Consider the following 19,140-nt stretch of genomic DNA (forward strand, 5'->3'; position numbering starts at 1 on the left):
GGAAGGAGGCTCAGTCTGTTCCGTCTTACTGGCTGGCTTACTTGCTGACCATTTTCTTTGTCATTTTTAGTCTTCAGTTTGACCCAGCACCTCGTCGTGGAGAGCCTCATGTGACCCGGCGCACCCCAGACTACTTCCTGTAAATTCCTCCCCAGGACCTGTCTTTGTATGTGGAAGTATACCTGGCTTTTTAAAATATATATATATACATATATATTTAAAAACAACAGTTATTTGTGTTTCTGTAACAAATTGTGATATGTCTTGACATTAAAACACATCATGGACCAAAACGTGCCATACTAATGATGAGCGGTTAGCACAATGTGAACTCTAGCACACTGTTGTAGATGAGTCAGCCCACAGCCTGCCTGCTGGGCGGTAGTGACCATTTTTCTTGACTGGTTAAGCAAAAAGGGTCACTGACTGCTTCGTCTCCTTTGCGCTTACTTGGAAATTTAGTTAACAAGTTTAACTGGCATGGATTATAGAGTTGGAGTTTTATTTTTTAAGAATTCACAAGCTGACTTCCACTTCAATTCATAATCCTTTATTTTATTGAAATGTATGACTAACTGAAGAAGAGATTCTTGGGAGTATGTTGTCATAACATTAAAGAGATTTCCTTTAAAGTTTCCTAAACTAAATTACTGTTGGATGTTGAGCTGCATATTTCTGTATATTTGTCATGACAGTGCTTGCATCCTATTTGGTGTACTGAACAAATAAAATTTCCGATTTAGAGAAAAACATTTTTTAACTGTGATGTACATTAAATGGAAGCATCGCCATTTTGAAACTTTATACAAATACTTAGAACTGTGGCTGGTTGTTTTTTAGACTTTGAATCTCCTTGATACTCCTGGCTCTCCTTCCGAGGGATAGAATTGCCAGTATGGGGCTCCTTGCTAGGCCACAGATATCTGCTGAGTAATAACAGTAGGCAGCTGTACTGACATATTCGCCTGGTGGGGTGTTCACCCCAGGCCTTATATTCAATTCCAAGTTATGTGCACAGGTACTGCAGAAGTAATGTTTGTTTATAGTTTACACTCAAAAGCAGAACAAAGTCAAAATACTGATAACTGTTAGACCACTGAAAAGGCGATTGTTGCATATCTAAGCATTTCATTAGGTGGTTCATATTAATTTATTCATAATTTTAAGTGCAAAATGTAGATTGCTTTAATAACTATATTCTAAATCTAACAGAAGGGACTTTAAAAGCTGAGCTAGGTTGTCTCCTTTAACCTAAAAACAGGAATTGGCCTGTTTATTTAGTAGCAGTGGTAATGATAGTATTCCAAGGTCATAAACACCAGCTCTAGGGTTTACTTAATATCTAGCTGTAGAATGATTGTTTTGGTTTGATTTGGTTTGGTGGTTTTTTCGAGACAGGGTTTCTCTGTGTAGCCCTGGCCATCCTGAGACTCCCTCTGTATGACCAGGCTGACTTCGAACTCAGAAATCCGCCTGCCTCTGCCTCCCGAGTGCTGGGATTAAAGGCGTGTGCATCCATGCCCAGCGGAAGTTATCTTTCTTAATCTTTAATTTTTAGAGAGGGTTTCATGTAGCCCAGGTAGCCTTGAACCCTCCTGATCCTCCTGCCCCCTTCCCAAGACCTAGGATTACCAGCTGAGCTTCTGCCCCCCAGTTTCGTTTCGGAAAACGAAAAAAAAAAAAAGATACCTTAAGACAGACTTAAGTTTTCAACCTCTGTAATACTGCAACCCTTTAATACATTGCCTCATATTGTGGTGACCCCCCAACCATAAAATTATTTTATTGCTACTTTATAAGCAATTTTGCTGCTGTTATGAATCATCAATGTAAATCTCATGCAGATGGTCTTAGGTGCACCCCTATGAACAGGTTATTTGAGCCCCACAGGACCCCACAGGTTGAGAGATGCTCTAAGGGCATCAATTTGTAGACAAACGACAGTTCACATTCCAAATGCACTTAACAACAATGGCCTTGTTTACTGTGGTTTCACTATGTTCCCCAAGGTTCATGGACCAGACCTCCATCCCCAGATCTAAGTCAAAACTATACAGGATCAGTTGGCTCTGGGAGTTCTTTAAGTTTTTAGAAATACAATAGAATGTCCCTTCATCCTCCTTAGATTCTGACTGAATTGTGAAATACTTTATGGTAAGGTAGACGCAAGCAGGAACCAGTTCTTATATGAGCTAGGGTTTGGTTTGGTTTGAAGATGGTCTAATTAACTCAAAAATTGTGGGAGTTGAGGCGTGTCCCACCATGCCCGGCTGAGGCTTGCATCCAGGTCTGTCTTACTCTTTTTACCTCCTTTCACATTATAATGACAGGCCACAGACCATCAGTGCAAAGCGGTCCTCATCCATGGGGTGTGGGCGGGGTGTGGGCGGGGTACACCTGTGGACGAGAGGAGCTCCAGGTGCATGGGGCTTGAATGAACACCGCCCTGTGGAAGGGCAGCAGGTGCTTCCAGCCTCTCTACTGGCTGCTCTGCTCTTTCTCTTCCACGTTAAGTACAGTGTCCACAGTTATTCCTATGTCCTCCAGTGACGAGCCTCCCTCCACTTCCAGGGCCCTTCTGGGAAAGGAATTGGAAAGTCTATATAGGGATTTGTGGTACCCAACTTTCATCATCCAGTCAAGTAAGACCTAAGAGGCAAAAAAAAAAAGAAGTATCAGACTGTACACTGTTCCTCCAGAATGTATCACTGTAGCACTGTATAGCTCTGTCATCCTGAAATCCAGTCCCTAGGAATTAAAAATCATTTCCATATCTTCCAAAGTAATCCTTTTACACTTTAATGTCTCTATTGCAGAGAATATGTGGGCCTACTGTCATGGTAGTAACAAAACCTAATCCATAAATGAGATGAAAAATACTTAGTAAAAATTTGAGACACCATTAATTCCAACACTTGGGAGGCAGAGGGATCTCTGAATTTGAGGCCAGCCCAGAGAAACCATGTCTTGAAAAAACAGCAACAAAGTTGAAAACAAAATATTTGGGAAAAATTTTGGATCAAAATCACCAAAAGCTTTGTCAAAATACATGTTTTGGCACCTGAGACAAAGTCCACTCACTATGGGCCATTCCTATAATTGTCCAGCACCACAGAAAAGAAAAAAATCACATAGTTATGAGAAACATTTTCCTGCCACATCCAGCTGAAATCATATTTGCCTCAACACATGACATTTTAAACAAAGCATGTTTTGCTTCAAAAACAACAGTAAACTGAGTGTGGTTGCTTCCATTATAGCTGTAGTGCCAAAGCTACGACTGGAGGATTACTGTAACCAAGTTACTGGGTTTGAGACAAACCCATGCAACAGCAAGATCTTGTGTCTCAACAACAAAAGCCTGATAAATGGCAGAGACATAATGTTCCCAGGGACTCTGAAGTATCAGATCATTCAACCAGAGCCTTATATTGCCAGCCACCAGGCAAGAATCCACTGCTGACCTATAGAATAAATCTGTCATCATTTTAACTAAGACAGTTTTGGAAGCGTTGGGAATTGAACCCCAGTTTTCTACACGTGCTGAGCACCCACTCTGCCACTTAGCTCACAGTAAGGTTACAGTTGCTTTGAGTCAGAGTCTGCCTAGCTGGCTCTGAACTCACAATCTTGCCCTGTGTCAGATCCACGACCCCTGCAGTGGAAGCATTATACTCATATTACACTGCGGCCCAATTTAAACTTTTTAAAATAAGAGGCCATGTGTGGCAGCTCATGCCTAGAATCCAGTCATTTGGGAAGCTATCACAGACACCAAGTTCAGGCCAGCCTCGACTACAGGGTAAGTGCTAGCTAGCCTCAGCAAAACCTAGTATCTTACCCACCAACGTAAATGTAGTAAACAACCAAAGAAATACAGCTCAGAGAATGCCTGCCTGAAGACTTAAGATTCTTTCCTAATATAAAAAATGAAGAAAGAAAATTGAAGGGGAAAACACAATGTTAATGTAGAGATCACAACTTAAACCCTCAGTCTGCAATGCAGAACCTTCACATTGTCTGTCTGTGTGGTCTTGTCTCCCACTGCATTTGAACACAATGTTGACAAATTTCATAAGACAATATTTCTGAAAACATTGGTTTCCTCACCTGTGAATTCCACGACTTGAAAAATCTTCTCCTCAGAACACGTCCATTTGGGCATCGAAGGGCAACAGTAACTACCTGTGGATTACAAATGTAAGCTACACTGGGCGTGGTGGCGCACACCTTTAATCCCAGCACTCGGGAGGCAGAGGCAGGCGGATTTCTGAGTTCAAAGCCAGCCAGGGCTATACAGAGAGACCCTGTCTTCGAAAACCCCCTTCCCCCAAAAAACAAACAAACAAAAAAAACAAACGTAAGCTACAGTGGTCACCCAGACCTATGGTCCACACAGGATGCCCAGGTAGGAAGATGCAAATCTGAGGCCAGCCTAAGTGACAAAGCAAGATCTCATCTCAGGAACAAGACAGAAGTCCAGATGGGAACTCTAGCTAGCCTGGGGATAAGGCTCAGCTGGTATAAGAGTGCCTAGCAACACAACGCCCTGGGTTCACTACCCACCACCCCATGCACCACACTGGAGAGAGCATCATGTGTACTATATGGATGCACCACCTGTCAATTTAAAAGCCATAGGGTCTATAGCTTGGGCAGGAAATGGAAATGGAGGGTAGAGCACCCAGGAGACAAAGGATTCTGGGATAGAGCCAGACTGGCTATCCACCTGGGATGAGGTAAGGAGAAGGATGCATGGTAGCTGAATGCAGTCACGTGACAGAATGTAGGTTAAAATAATTGGGTTATTTTAGCTATGATCTACTCAGAGTAGAGCCTAGCTGTATGGCCAAGGTATATATAAATATACTTTTGAGTCTGAGTCTTATTTCTGAGAGCATGTGGCTAGGAAGAAGAACCAGGACCTAACTCTATACCACATATGGTGGTACAAGCAGTTCCTTCCTAGCTGCAAAGGTAGAGCCAAGAGGACCAGACGCTCAAGATGATCTGCAACTACACAGTGGGTCTGAGGACATCCTTGACTACATGAAACTACCTCAAAAAAAAAAAAAATGTGTAAGTAGGTAGAAGAGATGGTTACGCACACTGGCTGATCTCCCAGAAGACCCAAGTTCAATTCCCAGCACCTACATAGCAGCTGACAAACTAACCCCAACCCTAGGGTTATGATGCACTCTTTGGACATGCACAGGTGTGGTGGTTTGAATAGTTAGCCCCATAGACGCATGTGTTTGAATGCTTGGCCATAGGGAGTGATACTAGTAGGAGGTGTGGCCTTGTTAGAGGAAGTGTGTCACTACACTCAGTGACACAGTCTTCTGTTTTCTATGAATCAAGATGTAGAACTCTCAGCTCCATCTCCAGTACCATGTCTGCCTGGATGCTGCCATGTTTCCCACCACGATGATAATGGACTAAACAGGGCTGGAGCGATGGCTCTGGTTAGGAGCACTGACTGCTCTTCCCAAGATCAAATCCCAGCGACCACATGGTGGCTCACAACCATCCGTGATGAGATCTGATGCCCTCTTCTGGGGTGTCTGAAGACAGCTACAGTATACTTATATATAATAAAAAAATAAATTTTTTTTTAAAAAAGATAATGGACTAAACCTCTGGAACTGTATGCCAGTCCAAATTAAAGTTTTCCTTTATAGAGTTGCCAAGGTCATGGTGTCCCTTCACAGCAATAATAGTCTTAAGATAATGGGCATGCATGTGGTGGACAGACAGACATATATTCAGGCAAAACACTCATACATATCAAATGATTTGGGGATATCTTATCAACTGAATAAGAAAGGTGCCCCTGGGCTGGTGAGATGGCTCATGCGGTTAAGAGCACTGACTGTTCTTCCGTAGGTCCTGAGTTCAAATCCCAACAACCACATGGTGGCTCACAACCATCCGTAATGAGATCTGTCGCCCTCTTCTGGTGTGTCTGAAAACAGCTATACTGTACTTACGTATAATAATAAATCTTAAAGAAAAAAAAGGTGTCCCTGTTTTCTCAATTGTTAATTTCTACTCCAGGATAGCAGAATATGTAAATATTTGTCACTTTCATACCTGCCCCAAAAGGCAGGCTGCAGCAGGGGAAGCCACTTAGCCCTTAATGCCAAAAGGCAACAGAGAGATGGACCAGGCATTGTCCTGGGGCTGCTTGGTTCAGATGGAATGAATAAATGTGACTTTTTGCATAATAAAGAGCTAGCTGCTGGAGCTGGGGCAGAACCACTGGAGAGAGAGAAAGTCAGAGACGGAGGCTTGCTCATCAGGAGAAGAGCAAGGACGTACAGCAAGGAGAGCCACGTGCAGAGGTGTAATGGTGGGGCAGTTAGGTTAAGTCAGATGGGCTAGCTGAGGCCTGCCCTCAGCAAACAAGCCTTATACTCTACAGATGTCCCCATGCCTCTATTGTTAAACCACAGGCAGGACCCTTGAGAACTCCACAATAAAATCTAAAAGAAAAAACTGTGTGTATTTTAAAGGGGCTGGAGAGCATGTGCTGCTTCTGCAGAGGACCTGGGTTCAGTTGCCAACACCCACATCAGGTGATTCACAACCGCCAGCAACCCCGTCCTAGGGAATCTAACAACCGCCCCTGGCCTCCGTGGGCACCTGCACTCGTGTGGGGCACAAACTCTTGCAGGCACACACACACACACAAATGTCTTTCTCCTGGGGATTCCGTATCTGGATTGCTCTCAATTATCTTTATCTGTGAGAAAGCTTCAGATTTTCCAAAGTAGTAACATGCATGGCTGCTTCAAAAGCTGTTTTCTTAGGAGTCTAATGGATGCTAAACTTCATGGGATGCAGACAGTTCTCTTTCTAGGCATGCTGACTAATAACTTCATGGTTCTAAAGGCACATGGTCCCCTGCATCAGACCGTCATCTGTAACTAAGCCAGCCAGGAGCAGAAAAGACAAACGGTGACAGGCAGGTGCAGAATCTATCCTGTCCCAGCCCAGCCACAGCAGACCTCTCTCTAACTGCACCAGCAGCTGCAGGCTGCATCTTAAGTAGAGGACTACAGGGAAGCCTGTGTCAGTACTGCTGTTAGCAGTAAGCCGGGCTGTACCCTCCCACACAGCAGCACTCAGCTGAGCATCTATCTGATGCCAAGCTCAGACCTGATTCCAAGGCAACTGCCAGGAACCCGCTCTTCTCCCCATGTCCATGGGGAGGCAGGACTTGCCTGATGTCAGACAAAGGAAAGGGAGTTAAGAGAAACGGCGGCGTACCTCTTCAGCTGTTTCTGATGGTTCTTCAGGTAAATCAGGAACCTAAAGAAATATGAAATGGACATATGAGAACTCTCAAGAAGAACCCTGTTCAACAGGCTACATGCATCTAGGGTTTAAAAGGCTTCCTAAAATATCTACATCTGACAGGCATGGTGGCGCATGCCTTTAATCCCAGCACTTGGGAGGCAGGGGCAGGCGGATTTCTGAGTTCGAGGCCAGCCTGGTCTACAGAGTGAGTTCCAGGACAGCCAGGGCTACACAGAGAAACCCTGTCTCGAAAAACAAAAAAATAAAATAAAATAAAAAATTTACATCTATCAGACCTTTACAGTGAACCAGGCCTGGAGGCTCAATTAATGGTGCTTGCTGTCTAGCGTGACCTGCGTTTTGATTCCCAGGACCCACATGGAGGAAAAAGAAGAACCAAATCCTGCATAGTTCTCCTCTGCCATCACACATGCATACACACACACACATACATGCATACACACTCACACATGCATACACACATACGCACATACACATGCATACACACTCACACATGCATACACACTCACACAATAAATAATTAATTTTTTTTTTTGGTTTTTCTACTCCCTCTGATGATCAGGCTGGCCTCGAACTCAGAAATCCACCTGCCTCTGCCTCCCGAGTGTCGGGATTAAAGGCATGTGCCACCACGCCCGGCTCACTAATGCAATTCTTATAAAAGTTTTTTGGTTTTTTTTTTTAAGTTTACAATAGAGTTCTGGCACTCAGGAGGCAGAGGCAGGTGAATCTCTGTGAGTTTGAGGACAGCTTCATTAACAAAGTGAGTTCTAAGACAGCCGGGGCTACACAGAGAAATTCTGTCTTAGAAAACAAAAACGGAGGGAGGGAGGGAGGGAGGGAGGGAGGGAGGGAGGGAGGGAGGGAGGGAGGGAGGGAGGAGAACTAGTTTACAACTGCAGTCAAAATTCAAGACAGCTGTTTTCAGTTGTGTCTAGCTGCTTCTTGTCCTTTCCTCTCTTAGCCAGAGTGCTTAAGATCTATAAAAGAAACAGGCAGGTTTCTGAGTCCAAGGCTAGCCTGGTCTACATAGCAAGTTCTAGGATAGCCAAAGCTACATAGTAAGACATTATCTCAAAAATACCACATAAAGTTTATATTAATATCTATTTGGTAAGCAAGATGGCTTACCAGATGTGGTTTGAATGAAAGTGGCCCTCATAGACTCATAGGGAGTGGCACTATCAGGACGTGTGGGCTTTGAGGTTTCAAATGCTCAAGCCCGTTCCAATTTCTCTTTCTGCTGTTTTCGGATCCTGATCTAGAACTCTCAGCTACCTCTCCAGCACCATGCCTGCCTGCATGCCACCATATGCCCACCATGCTCCCACCGTGACAATAACGGACTAAACCTCTGAAATATAAGCCAGCCCCAATAAAATGTTTTACTTCATACAAGTCGCCACAGTCACGGTCCCTTCATATCAGTAGAACATAGACTAGGGCACGGGGTGACAACCTGGGTTCAATCCCCAGACAAACGGATTCCCCCAAGGAGTTGTCAGATCTTCGCACTCCCATGTACACACACATATATGCTAAGTAAGTAAATGTAATTTCTAAATGTCTCTTAATTAAAGAAGAAAGAAACGAGTGAGTGCAGCCTGGGAAGACAGCCCAGCAGGGCTTCCGGACGCAGCATGTACCAGGCCCTCTTATCAGTGGTCAGCATGCTTTCCCTAACCTTTATTTCTTTTAAGATGTTCTAATATATTGTGTAAAAATGCATTATTTGGGCTGGAGAGATGGCTCAGCGGTTAAGAGCACCGACTGTTCTTCCAAAGGTCCTGAATTCAAATCCCACCACATGGTGACTCACAACCATCCGTAATGAGATCTGACACTCTCTTCTGGAGTGTCTGATGACAGCTACAGTGTACTCGCATATAACAATAAATAAATCTTTGAAAAAAATGATTTTTAAAAAAAGGCACAGGAAAAGCCTCAGGCTCAGGCTGTAGTGCCTGCCTGCTGGAAGTTCCTGGGAGGTAGAACTACAATGCCATGCCATTCCACACAGAATTATTTAGAGACACTGAGTAAAACTGTCTGCAGTTTATGTAAATAGGGATACAGAGACTGGATGCATTTACACGTGAGCACTGTCCCAACATCTCAATTTATACATGAAAATATCCTAGGGGCTGGAGAGATGGCTCAGCAGTTAAGAGCACAGGCTGCTCTTCTAGAAGTCCTGGGTTCAATTTCCAGCAACCACATGGTGGCTCACAACCATCTGTAATGGAACCAAATGCCCTCTTCTCATGTGCATGAAGTCAGGGTACTCATATACATAAAATAAATAAATATTTTTTTTAAAGAGAAAAAGAAAATATCCTAAAGTCTGAAATACTTCTGATCCCAAGTATTCAACCTGTAGAAGGCACTCAAGACACGACACAGCAGCGTCTTAAGACACCCGGTAGGAATGCTTCCCTTCATGAAGGCTGCTGTTTTCATCTCTTCACTATCAAGTTATTTCAATGGCATTCATCTCTTTTGTTTTGTTTTGGTTTTGGTTTGTTTTTTTCGAGACAGGGTTTCTCTGTGTAGCCCTGGCTGTCCTGGAACTCACTCTGTAGACCAGGCTGGCCTCGAACTCAGAAATCTGCCTGCCTCTGCCTCCTGAGTGCTGGGATTAGAGGCGTGGGCCACCACACCATTCATCTCATGGCTTTCCTCTACCCTGCCTCAGGTTTTTGGTTTTTAAGTGGGACCAATGGTCCACAGAGCTGCCTCCTGTACAAGGTTGTGGGGAGACACCATCTGGATTAAAGGCATCCTCCCCTTCCCCAGTAGCCCTTCCAAGGACACACTCCTGCCATCAGCGTCAAACTCAGGAAGTGGGTGTGAACAACGAACCTCCTTCCTCAGGAGCGGCCGAGCAGCTGGTGAAATTTCAGTTGAAAACTTAGGCAAGTTCTGTCTTCTTGCTGCCTCTCCGTTTATTGTTTCAAAAGATGCCTGACTTGAATTTTCAAACTCCGAATCTTCATCCCCCTGGTCAAAAACAACCAAAAAAACTCTGAGAGTCATGTTCTATTGATGAGGATCTACTCATAATGGTTACCTTTTTTAGCTCTCATAGTCATTTTTAGATCAGAAAACTAAAGTATAGTCTCACGGGGCAAGAAAACATGACACCGAATGAGTTCCAGACTCTCCCTTTATCCAGGTTCTAAGGCCTTCCTCTACTAGGAACGGCTGACAAGGGCCCACTCGGCTCACAGGAACTCATGTGGAGTCCAGACTGGCCCTGAGCACTCAGCATCTCCTGCGATGCCTCACAAGTATCCCGTCTGACTAAGCACAGAGTCTCTCCAAAGATAGAAACAAGGAAATGGCTAATGGTATCCTATCCGCTCCACAACAGCAGCCATTCAGGGAGGTGGCCTGCAGTTAACGGCTGTGCAAACAGGAGCTGGGATGTGCAGGTTTTCCTCCTGGTCACACCTTGCAGGAGGCCCAAGGCTGTCTCGGACCCAGGGCGCATTACAGACCCAGGTCCATAAAGCCCCCTCCTTGGTGTTAGAGAAACAGGAACTATTGCTGACTGTAGTCCCCATGATGTGCAGGAAGGCCCAGGGTTACACCTTTAGTCACTGTCACCCATGGCACAGAGATGAGCACCCCTCACCTACACTCCTGTAAATTCACTAACTCACCAGGCTAGACTCGGTGGAACCGTTTCCTTAGCCTGTGAATAGTGCGCTATCTGGGGTGGGTGGGCATTTGTCTAGCCTCCCCAGGAAGCCACACAGCATGCGTGCAAAGGAATGTCTCAGTATATGATCCCCAAATATCCATAGCTAAGTATAGTCACAGTGTATGGTTCTGGGAAACATCCAGGCTTCCCAATTCACGGGAATCAGCCTGTAAAAGGCAGCTGCTCCGGGAAGCACAAAGCTTGTTCTTGTACCCTCTCATCTGCTGCAATGGTTCCATTGGGCACCTGGATAAAACACCCACAAGAACAGTAGAGCCTACCACAGAGAGCAATTCATACAAAGATTCTGATCCAGGCAATGAATCCTAATGGATCCAGGATATGATGACTTAGGGGAAGTGGCGAAAGATGGGGTGGGGTCGCCGTGAGGGAAACAGGCCTGCTATGCTCTCCAGCCACCGGGGACTACCTTCTGTGAAAGTGAAATTCCTTAAGTCGTTCTCTAAAGCCTTTTGGTCACACAGACATGAAAACACCAATATCCTACCAAACTTCCTACTCAGCAAAGGAATTTAATGCCCAATTTTCTTTTATTTATTTATTTACTTATTTTGTTGTTGTTGTTGCTGTTGTTTTTTGTTTTTTTTTTTCCGAGACAGGGTTTCTCTGTGTAGTCCTGGCTGTCCTAGAACTCACTCTGTAGACCAGGCTGTCCTTGAACTCAGAGATCCGCCTGCCTCTGCCTCCCATGTGCTGGGATTAATGGCATGTGCCACCACGCCCGGCTTTATTTTTTTATTTTTATTCTCTCATCAATAAATGACCACAGTTCTCCTCCCCCCACCCCCCGCTCTCAGTCCCAGCTTCCTTCTCCCCGAGGCCCACCCCCCATCTCTCCCCAGAAAAGAGCAGGTCTCCCAAGGACATCAAACACTAATGCAGAGTCTTCTAATACAGGCTCAGGAACTCCTTCCCGGCTCAGCTCCTAAAGTTTTCAGAACCTTTTTCACAGAACTGCAGTCAGTATTCACCATTTGATTGGGATTTAGTCGCCCTTTCTTTATCAAGAGAAACGTGCGAGAGGAACACACGGGGAACAGGAATGGAGCTGTTAATGCCAAGGGGTTCACTAGTCAAGCCCCACTACCTCACTCTATGCTGGTTGGAGTTGATGGGCAGACACATCCAATTCAGCTTTAACACCAGGATTCTCACAAAAGCCTCAGAATGACCACGCCAACAGTCTGTCCTGCTCCTGGACAGCTGTTGTCACCACTAATCTTTTCTAACAGCAGTCCTAACGGCAGACTCACTCTGAGACCACTGCTGAAGCCGACGGCCTCAAACCCTCCTGTTGAACAAGGTAGCGTACCGCCCAGTGGTACCCAGACACCTGTGGTCCCAGCCACTTGAGATGCTTGGGACAAGAGATGGAAACCAACCCCAGGAATGTGGCAAGACCTCATCTCATCTCAAAAGCGAAAACAAATGAAAAGTAAAACCAGCCTAACTCATGTCTACCAACCGAGAAAATGAAGAGGAGCTAACTCGGGGGGATGGAAAGACAGCTCAGTGGGTAAGATTGCTTGTTCTGACACCAGAAAGGCCTAAGTTCAAATCTGCAGCACACATCTAAAAAGCTGGATATGGAAGGATAGATCCCAGGAACTCCCGGGCCAGCTAGCCTGGTTACAGCAGGGAGCTGTGGATTCAGTGAGAGACAGTGTGTCAAAAATGAGGTAAAGAGCTGCAGTGGTGGCTCAGTCCTCAAGAGCACTGGCTGCTCCTTCAGAAGACCTGGTTTCGACTCTCAACGCCCATGGCGGCTCACAACCATCTGTAACTCCAGTTCCAGGGGAGCCAATTTCCTCTTCTGGCCTCTCTAGGCACCAGCCACAAGTGCAGTACATACAGACATACAGGCAGGAAAAACACCCACCCACACAAATAAAGTAATAAAACGAAAATGACATAAATGAGGTGGAGTGTGACAGCGAACACATTTGATGTCCTGTGGCCTTGTCCACATGTCACCACATACACAGGAGATCACTGCACAGAGCAGTGGCACTGTGTACTGCCCAGAATTGATATCAATGTTACTACTGGCCCTTGACTATTGTATGGTATGTTTGCGACTGTGAAACAAGGAAGAACTGGCTCTGTAGACAGCATAAGCACCCTGGCACCTTTACTGGATCCCTTTCTTTACAAGACAATGTCAGATGCCCTGTAAGCCGGAAACACAACATACACCAAAAGGTGGCCTTACTGTAAATCTGTCACAGGTATCTTTAACCTGTAAAGCCTGGGTATCCCTTTTCTCTGTAAAATACTTACACTGTAACCTTCCACTTCCAAATGACAACACACGATCATTGCCCATGATTTCAGAAACAGAACCAACCGTGAGCCATCCAATGTGAGTTTAGGGCTGGAGAGATGGCTCGGCAGTGAAGAACACCTTCTGCTCTTATAGACAACACAGGTTTGGTTCCCAGCACACACATGAAGGCTAACAACCATTCGACTCCAGTTTCAGAGACTCTGACGCCCTCTCCTGAGTACACATGAATACATGCAAGGAAAATACTCATGCACATAAAATAAAAATGAATACATCTATTTCTTAATGTGAGCTTAATACTCTGGGTATCTGAATATTTTACTTAAGCAAAGATCAGAAGTTCCTCAGAACAGCGTGACTCGGCAGTTTTCTCAGAGAGCACCTATTTGTCACAGTATAAAACCACTTCATACACAAATGCACCGAATAATAAAACTGATTCGGAGTCAAGCGCTGTGGTGTCTGCCTGCAACCCCGGCACTTACGGGACAGAGGCAGGAGAATCGCTGCAAGCGGGAGGTCAACCATGGCAACAAAATGAGTTCAAGGCTGGCCTGAGTTCCACAGCAAGACCCAGACTCAAAACCCTACCAAGCACATACATGCAAATAACTGCATATACAAGGAAACATGAGCATAAATATGGGCCTTAGCAATATATGTAAAGGACACACAGGAGCTGGGGAGATGTCTCAGTGAGAAAGCACTTGCTGCTCTGCTCATAAGGACCTGAGTTTAGAAGCCCCAGACCCATACATTAAACAGGCGGGGTGACATGGGAGTTGGGGATGGGGTGGGGGTTAGGTCAGGACCCAGACCTGTCCAGGCAGCCTAGGTAAAACTGTGAGCTCAGCTGGAGTGAGCTCTCCAAAGTAGAATACAGGACTGGGACTACCTCCAGCATGTGCCTATATGGACAAGTACACACTGGGCATAAAATGTGTGTGTGTGTGTGTGTGTGTGTGTGTGTGTGTGTGTGTGTGTGTGTGTGTGTGTGAGTGTGTGTGTGTGTGTGTGTGTGTACACGAGCATGCTCGTGCACACACACACACACACACACACCAACAGGAAACAAACAATAGTATCCAAAACACAAAAGCAGAGTTCTCTAACCTCTAGGAGTCGGTGGCCAGCGGTCAGCTTCCAGGTCTCCCCTGTCATCTGATAAAACCGCTCCTCCAGTTTTTTCAACTTCATTTCCTGCTGAGGCTTTAAAACATTCTCTATATATCTGCTGGCCTGGTGGAGCAAGAACGAGCAATTACTATACATTAGTGTTGTCTACGCTCTAAATCAAGAGCAAGGTTTGAAACCTAAGGGGGTTTAAATAGGAACGCCCCCCTCCCCCATGCTCTCATCTCTTTGAATGCTTAGTGGTGAGGGGCTGGCACGATTGGGAAATGCAATCCTTCAATGAGGAGGCCTTGTTATGCATGGTGGGGGAGGGGGAGCTAAAGCCAGGCCCAGTGTCTCTCTCTCCCTGCTGCATGCCAATCAGGATGTAGAGCTCTCAGCTACCTCCTCAACACCACATCTGCCTGCACGCTGCCATGTGTCCAGCAAAGAAGACAATGGACTAAACCTCTGAACTGTAAGCCGACCCCAATCAAATGCTTTCCTTTATAAGAGTGGCTGTGATCAAGGTGTTTCATCACAGCCATAGTGACCCTAAGACAGGCTTGTGGGAGGTGGTGTGTCACTGGGGGTGGGATTTGTGGTTTCCAAAGTCCATGCCAAAAAAAAAAAAAAGGAAATAAAAGTCGGGCATGGGGGGCTGGTGAGATGGCTCAGCAGGTAAGAGCACCCAACTGCTCTTCCAAAAGTCCTGAGTTCAAATCCCAGCAACCACAGCTCACAACCATCCGTAACAAGATCTGACTCCCTCTTCTGGAGTGTCTGAAGACAGCTACAGTGTACTTATTTTTAAAAAAAAAAAAAAAAAGTCCATGCCAAGCCAGGTGTGGTGACGCTCGCCTTTAATCCCAGCACTTGGGAGGCAGAGGCAGGCGGATTTCTGAGTTCGAGGCCAGCCTGGTCTACAAAGTGAATTCTAGGACAGCCAGGGCTATACAGAAAAACCCTGTCTCAAAAGACAAAAAAACAAAACAAAACAAACAAACAAACAAACAAAAGTCCATGCCAGCTCCAGCATCTTCCACTCTGCCTGCTACCTGAGGACCAGGCAGTAAAACTCTCAGCTACTCCTGCAGTACCATACTTATTTCCGTCCATGATGATCATGGACTAAGCAGGCCCCTAATTAAAGCTTCCTTTTAGAAAAGTTGTCTTGGTTGTGGTGTCTCTTTGCAGCAACAGAACAGTGACTAACACTCGGAAATAATTTTTTTTAATTATATATATACACACATACATATATATCATATGTAAGACATGGATGTTCTGGGAATGGAAGCACATATCCTTTATCTCAGCACTCAGGCCACCAAACTGAGACCAGAAGATCCTGAGACCGAGACCATCAGTGGCTACAACAGTGGCCAGGGCAAGTCCAACTGTCCAAGTGGGTAAAGACATCTGTCTCCACGCCTGACCACCTGAGTTCAAACCCTGGGGCAAGGAGGGAACCAACTCTTTCCGCATGTGTCACACAGACACATGAATGAAGAAGGAATAAAATGTAATAAATAAGGGTTTTTTTTTAATTGTAATTTTAAAGAGTCAACATTGAGTATGGTAATCCCAGCCCTTAAGAAGTGGAAGAAAGGTCATCCTCAATGACATTGTAAATTCAAGGTCGCCTTACAATACAAGAGACCTTGTCTCAGAAAAGAAAGGAAGGTAAAATGTTATGCCTTCTGCATTAGCCATCAGTGATTGTTCCCACGCAGATGGCGAGGCAGCCCCAAGGCGCCCTCACGCCCTCAAGCGCTGAGCCTTACCTTCTCACCCTGGGCTTCCTGTTGCCTTTCCCTCACGAGTCTCCGTCTTTTCTCATTCTCTTTTTCTCCTTCTGAATCCAAAACAAAGAAGCACTTTTTAATTCTGAAGTTCAAAGAATCAAATGCATTTTCTCTGAGACTAAGTCTTTAGATATGAACACTACATACTTTTCAAATATTCAAAACATGTGCCAGCGGTGGTGGCGCACACCTTTAATCCCAGCACTCTGGAGGCAGAGGCAGGCGGATTTCTGAGTTCAAGGCCAGCCTGGTCTACAGAGTGAGTTCCAGGACAGCCAGGGCTACACAGAGAAACCCTGTCTCGAGAAAGCAAAACAAAACAAAACAAAAAACAAACAAACAAACATGTGCATATGAAATCCATAATAAAAGCTGTTCTAAGACAATTCACTAACCTTGTATATTATTATAATATTATATTGTATATAACAAACTTTTTTTGGAGACAAGGTCTCCCTACGTAGCCCTAGCTTGCTTCAACCCCGGGATCCTCCTGTGGCATGTGCCACATTCCTAGCCTAAACACAGCTTTAAGGTTGCATGTTGCGTAGCATCAACCTGCAGTGAGGATTATGCCAAGAACTTCGGGGTAAGTGGACCGTGCCACCAGACAGAAGAACTGATAAGGTTGAGTGTGCTCAAACCCCATAAATCTCAGAATAGAGAAAGGTGGAATGAGGCCACTCCCTGCCTGCTTCTACCTCCCTCTACCTGCTCTGGAACAAACCACTAAGAGGACAGTCAGTCAGGTGGCATAAAACCCTGCTAATACAATCCATGCTAATGGGGTATCTGGCCCCGCACCCTGCAACCCAGGCTCCTCACCCCCAGCGAGCATTCAGCCAATGCGCTTCCCTTCCTGGCCATTCCATCCTGCAAAAGGTGTTTAATCCCTGGTTCACCCTGAGTAAAGTGGATGCATTTTCATTCACCATCAAATAAAGCAGTTTGAACAAGCACAGACCATCTCTCCATCAAGGATGGGTGTGGGAGGGGCTCGTTGTCATAAAGAGCTGCGCCTAATCTGCCAGGGCTCTGTCTTCCCCTTCCTGCCTGGCACGTGGATACTCTGAGGGGAACCGCCAACTGGGACCCCCGTTCCCACCCCCCAAAGCTACCCGAGCTGCGCCTGGGTACACAGGAGACTGGGAACCCGGGCAACCATCCCAGACTCCATTGTTTCCCACCCTGGGAAAACAATTGAGGACCTCCATTGTTTCCCACCCTGGGAAAACAATTGAGGACCTCCATTGTAGGCTGTTTATGCCTCCCCTGAATGGCTTGCCTGAGATGCTCCAGGCACCCCAGCGGCAGGTAGGGAGGCAGGCAGGACGCAGCAACCCATAGATGAGTCACAGGACTCACACCCAAATATTGCAAAGGAACAATTTACAAGGGCAGAAACCATGGAGGGCGCATTTTCATATTTATAAATAGCAAACCACAGGGGCTTCCGATGCAAGGTCTGCAGCAAACCACCGCCTTGATAGCAACATAGGTTTTTAATTAGTTTTTTTTTTTTTTTTTGAGTGCTAAGGACTGAAAGCAGGGCACCCCGTGCTCTTCATACTTCTACAGCTAAGTTCACAGCAAGCACTGAAAACACATCCATACAAAATCCCCAACGGAAAATCACAATGTTTTGGTTGAATATCCGAATTGAGTCATTTGAAGTATGAGAGATCAAAGCTGAGAAAAGTCCAAAATCTATGACTGGAACTCACCAAAGCACCCACACTGCCATATATTATTGGGTTGAATAATCTTTTGCAATTATGTTTTCTACAGGGCTGATGTGAAAGAGCTATAAGAGCTTTGCACCATTCGTTGTATTTACTTATATTTTAAAAGCAGTAAATCACAGGTTGAAGGGTGTAGCTTGGTCAGTATAATGCTGGCCTAACCCACAGGCCTTGGCTTGGATCCTCAGCACCACACACTACCAACTGTGTTGGTGCAGATCTGTAATCTCAGCAGGCAGGACGTGGAGGCAGGAAGATCAGAAGTTCAAAGTCACCCTCAACTAGACAGTAAATAACAAGCCACCCTGGGCTATCTGAGAGCCTATCTTAAAAAAACAAAAGCAAGGGCTGGAGATGGCTCAGGGGTTAAGAGAACTGGCTGCTCTTCCAGAGGTCCTGGGTTCAATCCCCAAAACCCACTTGGCAGCTCACAACTGTCTTGTGAGTCCAGTTCCAGGGATCTGACACCCTCACACGAACAAAGGCAGGAAAAACATCAATGCACATAAAAATAATAATAATAAAATAACAAAAATGAATAAATTATTCTTTTTAAAAAACCCATAAATTGCCAGGCAGTGGTGGCACATACCTTTAATCCCAGCATTGGGAGGCAGAGGCAGAGTACAGTGAGTACAGAGTTCCAGGACAGCCAGGGCTACAGAGAAACCCTGTCTCCACCCCACCCCCCTAAAAAAAAGAATGAAATGCTAAAAAAAAAAAACAAAAAAACAAAAAAACTGGCTTTTTGTTGTTGTTGTTTTGTTTTTGTTTAAAACGTTATGTATGTCTGTGAGTGTTCTGTCTGCATGTATGTCTATGTACCACGTGCATGCAGTGCCCACAGAGGCCAGAAGAGGGAGTCAGATGTCAGATCCCCAGGATCAGTTAAACACCTTGGGTGCTGGGACTGTAGCTCCGGCTTCTGGAAGAGCGGCCAGTTCTCTCTTTTTTTTTTTTTTTTTTTTTTTAAGATTTATTTATTTATTATATGTAAGTACACTGTAGCTGTCTTCAGACACTCCAGAAGAGGGCATCAGATTTCGTTACGGATGGTTGTGTGCCACCATGTGGTTGCTGGGATTTGAACTCGGGACCTTCGGAAGAGCAGTTGGGTGCTCTTAACCACTGAGCCATCTT

At 45.3% G+C, this 19,140-nt stretch overlaps 2 protein-coding genes across 4 annotated transcripts in view; one reads left to right on the forward strand and one right to left on the reverse strand.

The window, feature by feature from the left end:
- The window catches only part of Ppp2cb (protein phosphatase 2 (formerly 2A), catalytic subunit, beta isoform), a 20,184-nt gene extending 19,431 nt beyond the window's left edge, over positions 1-753 (forward strand). Inside the window, exon 7 of one of the 2 annotated variants that reach the window (NM_017374.3) lies at positions 71-753. In NM_017374.3, coding sequence (NP_059070.1) covers positions 71-143 — 73 coding nt within the window. In that variant the 3' untranslated portion in view covers positions 144-753. The remainder of the gene's footprint in view (positions 1-70) is intronic. The other variant, XM_006509033.2, reaches the window with a different exon arrangement.
- Ubxn8 (UBX domain protein 8) overlaps positions 535-19,140 on the reverse strand; it is a 25,891-nt gene continuing 7,285 nt past the window's right edge. The window contains exons 3-8 of one of the 2 annotated variants that reach the window (NM_178648.2): positions 16,238-16,308; positions 14,451-14,576; positions 10,186-10,323; positions 7,273-7,314; positions 4,111-4,185; positions 535-2,649 (exon numbers count right to left, since the gene is read on the reverse strand). In NM_178648.2, coding sequence (NP_848763.2) covers positions 2,479-2,649; positions 4,111-4,185; positions 7,273-7,314; positions 10,186-10,323; positions 14,451-14,576; positions 16,238-16,308 — 623 coding nt within the window. In that variant the 3' untranslated portion in view covers positions 535-2,478. The remainder of the gene's footprint in view (positions 2,650-4,110; positions 4,186-7,272; positions 7,315-10,185; positions 10,324-14,450; positions 14,577-16,237; positions 16,309-19,140) is intronic. The other variant, XM_006508980.4, reaches the window with a different exon arrangement.

This window comes from Mus musculus, chromosome 8 (genome assembly GCF_000001635.26).
Source record: "Mus musculus strain C57BL/6J chromosome 8, GRCm38.p6 C57BL/6J".
Classification (NCBI taxonomy): Eukaryota; Metazoa; Chordata; class Mammalia; order Rodentia; family Muridae; genus Mus; species Mus musculus.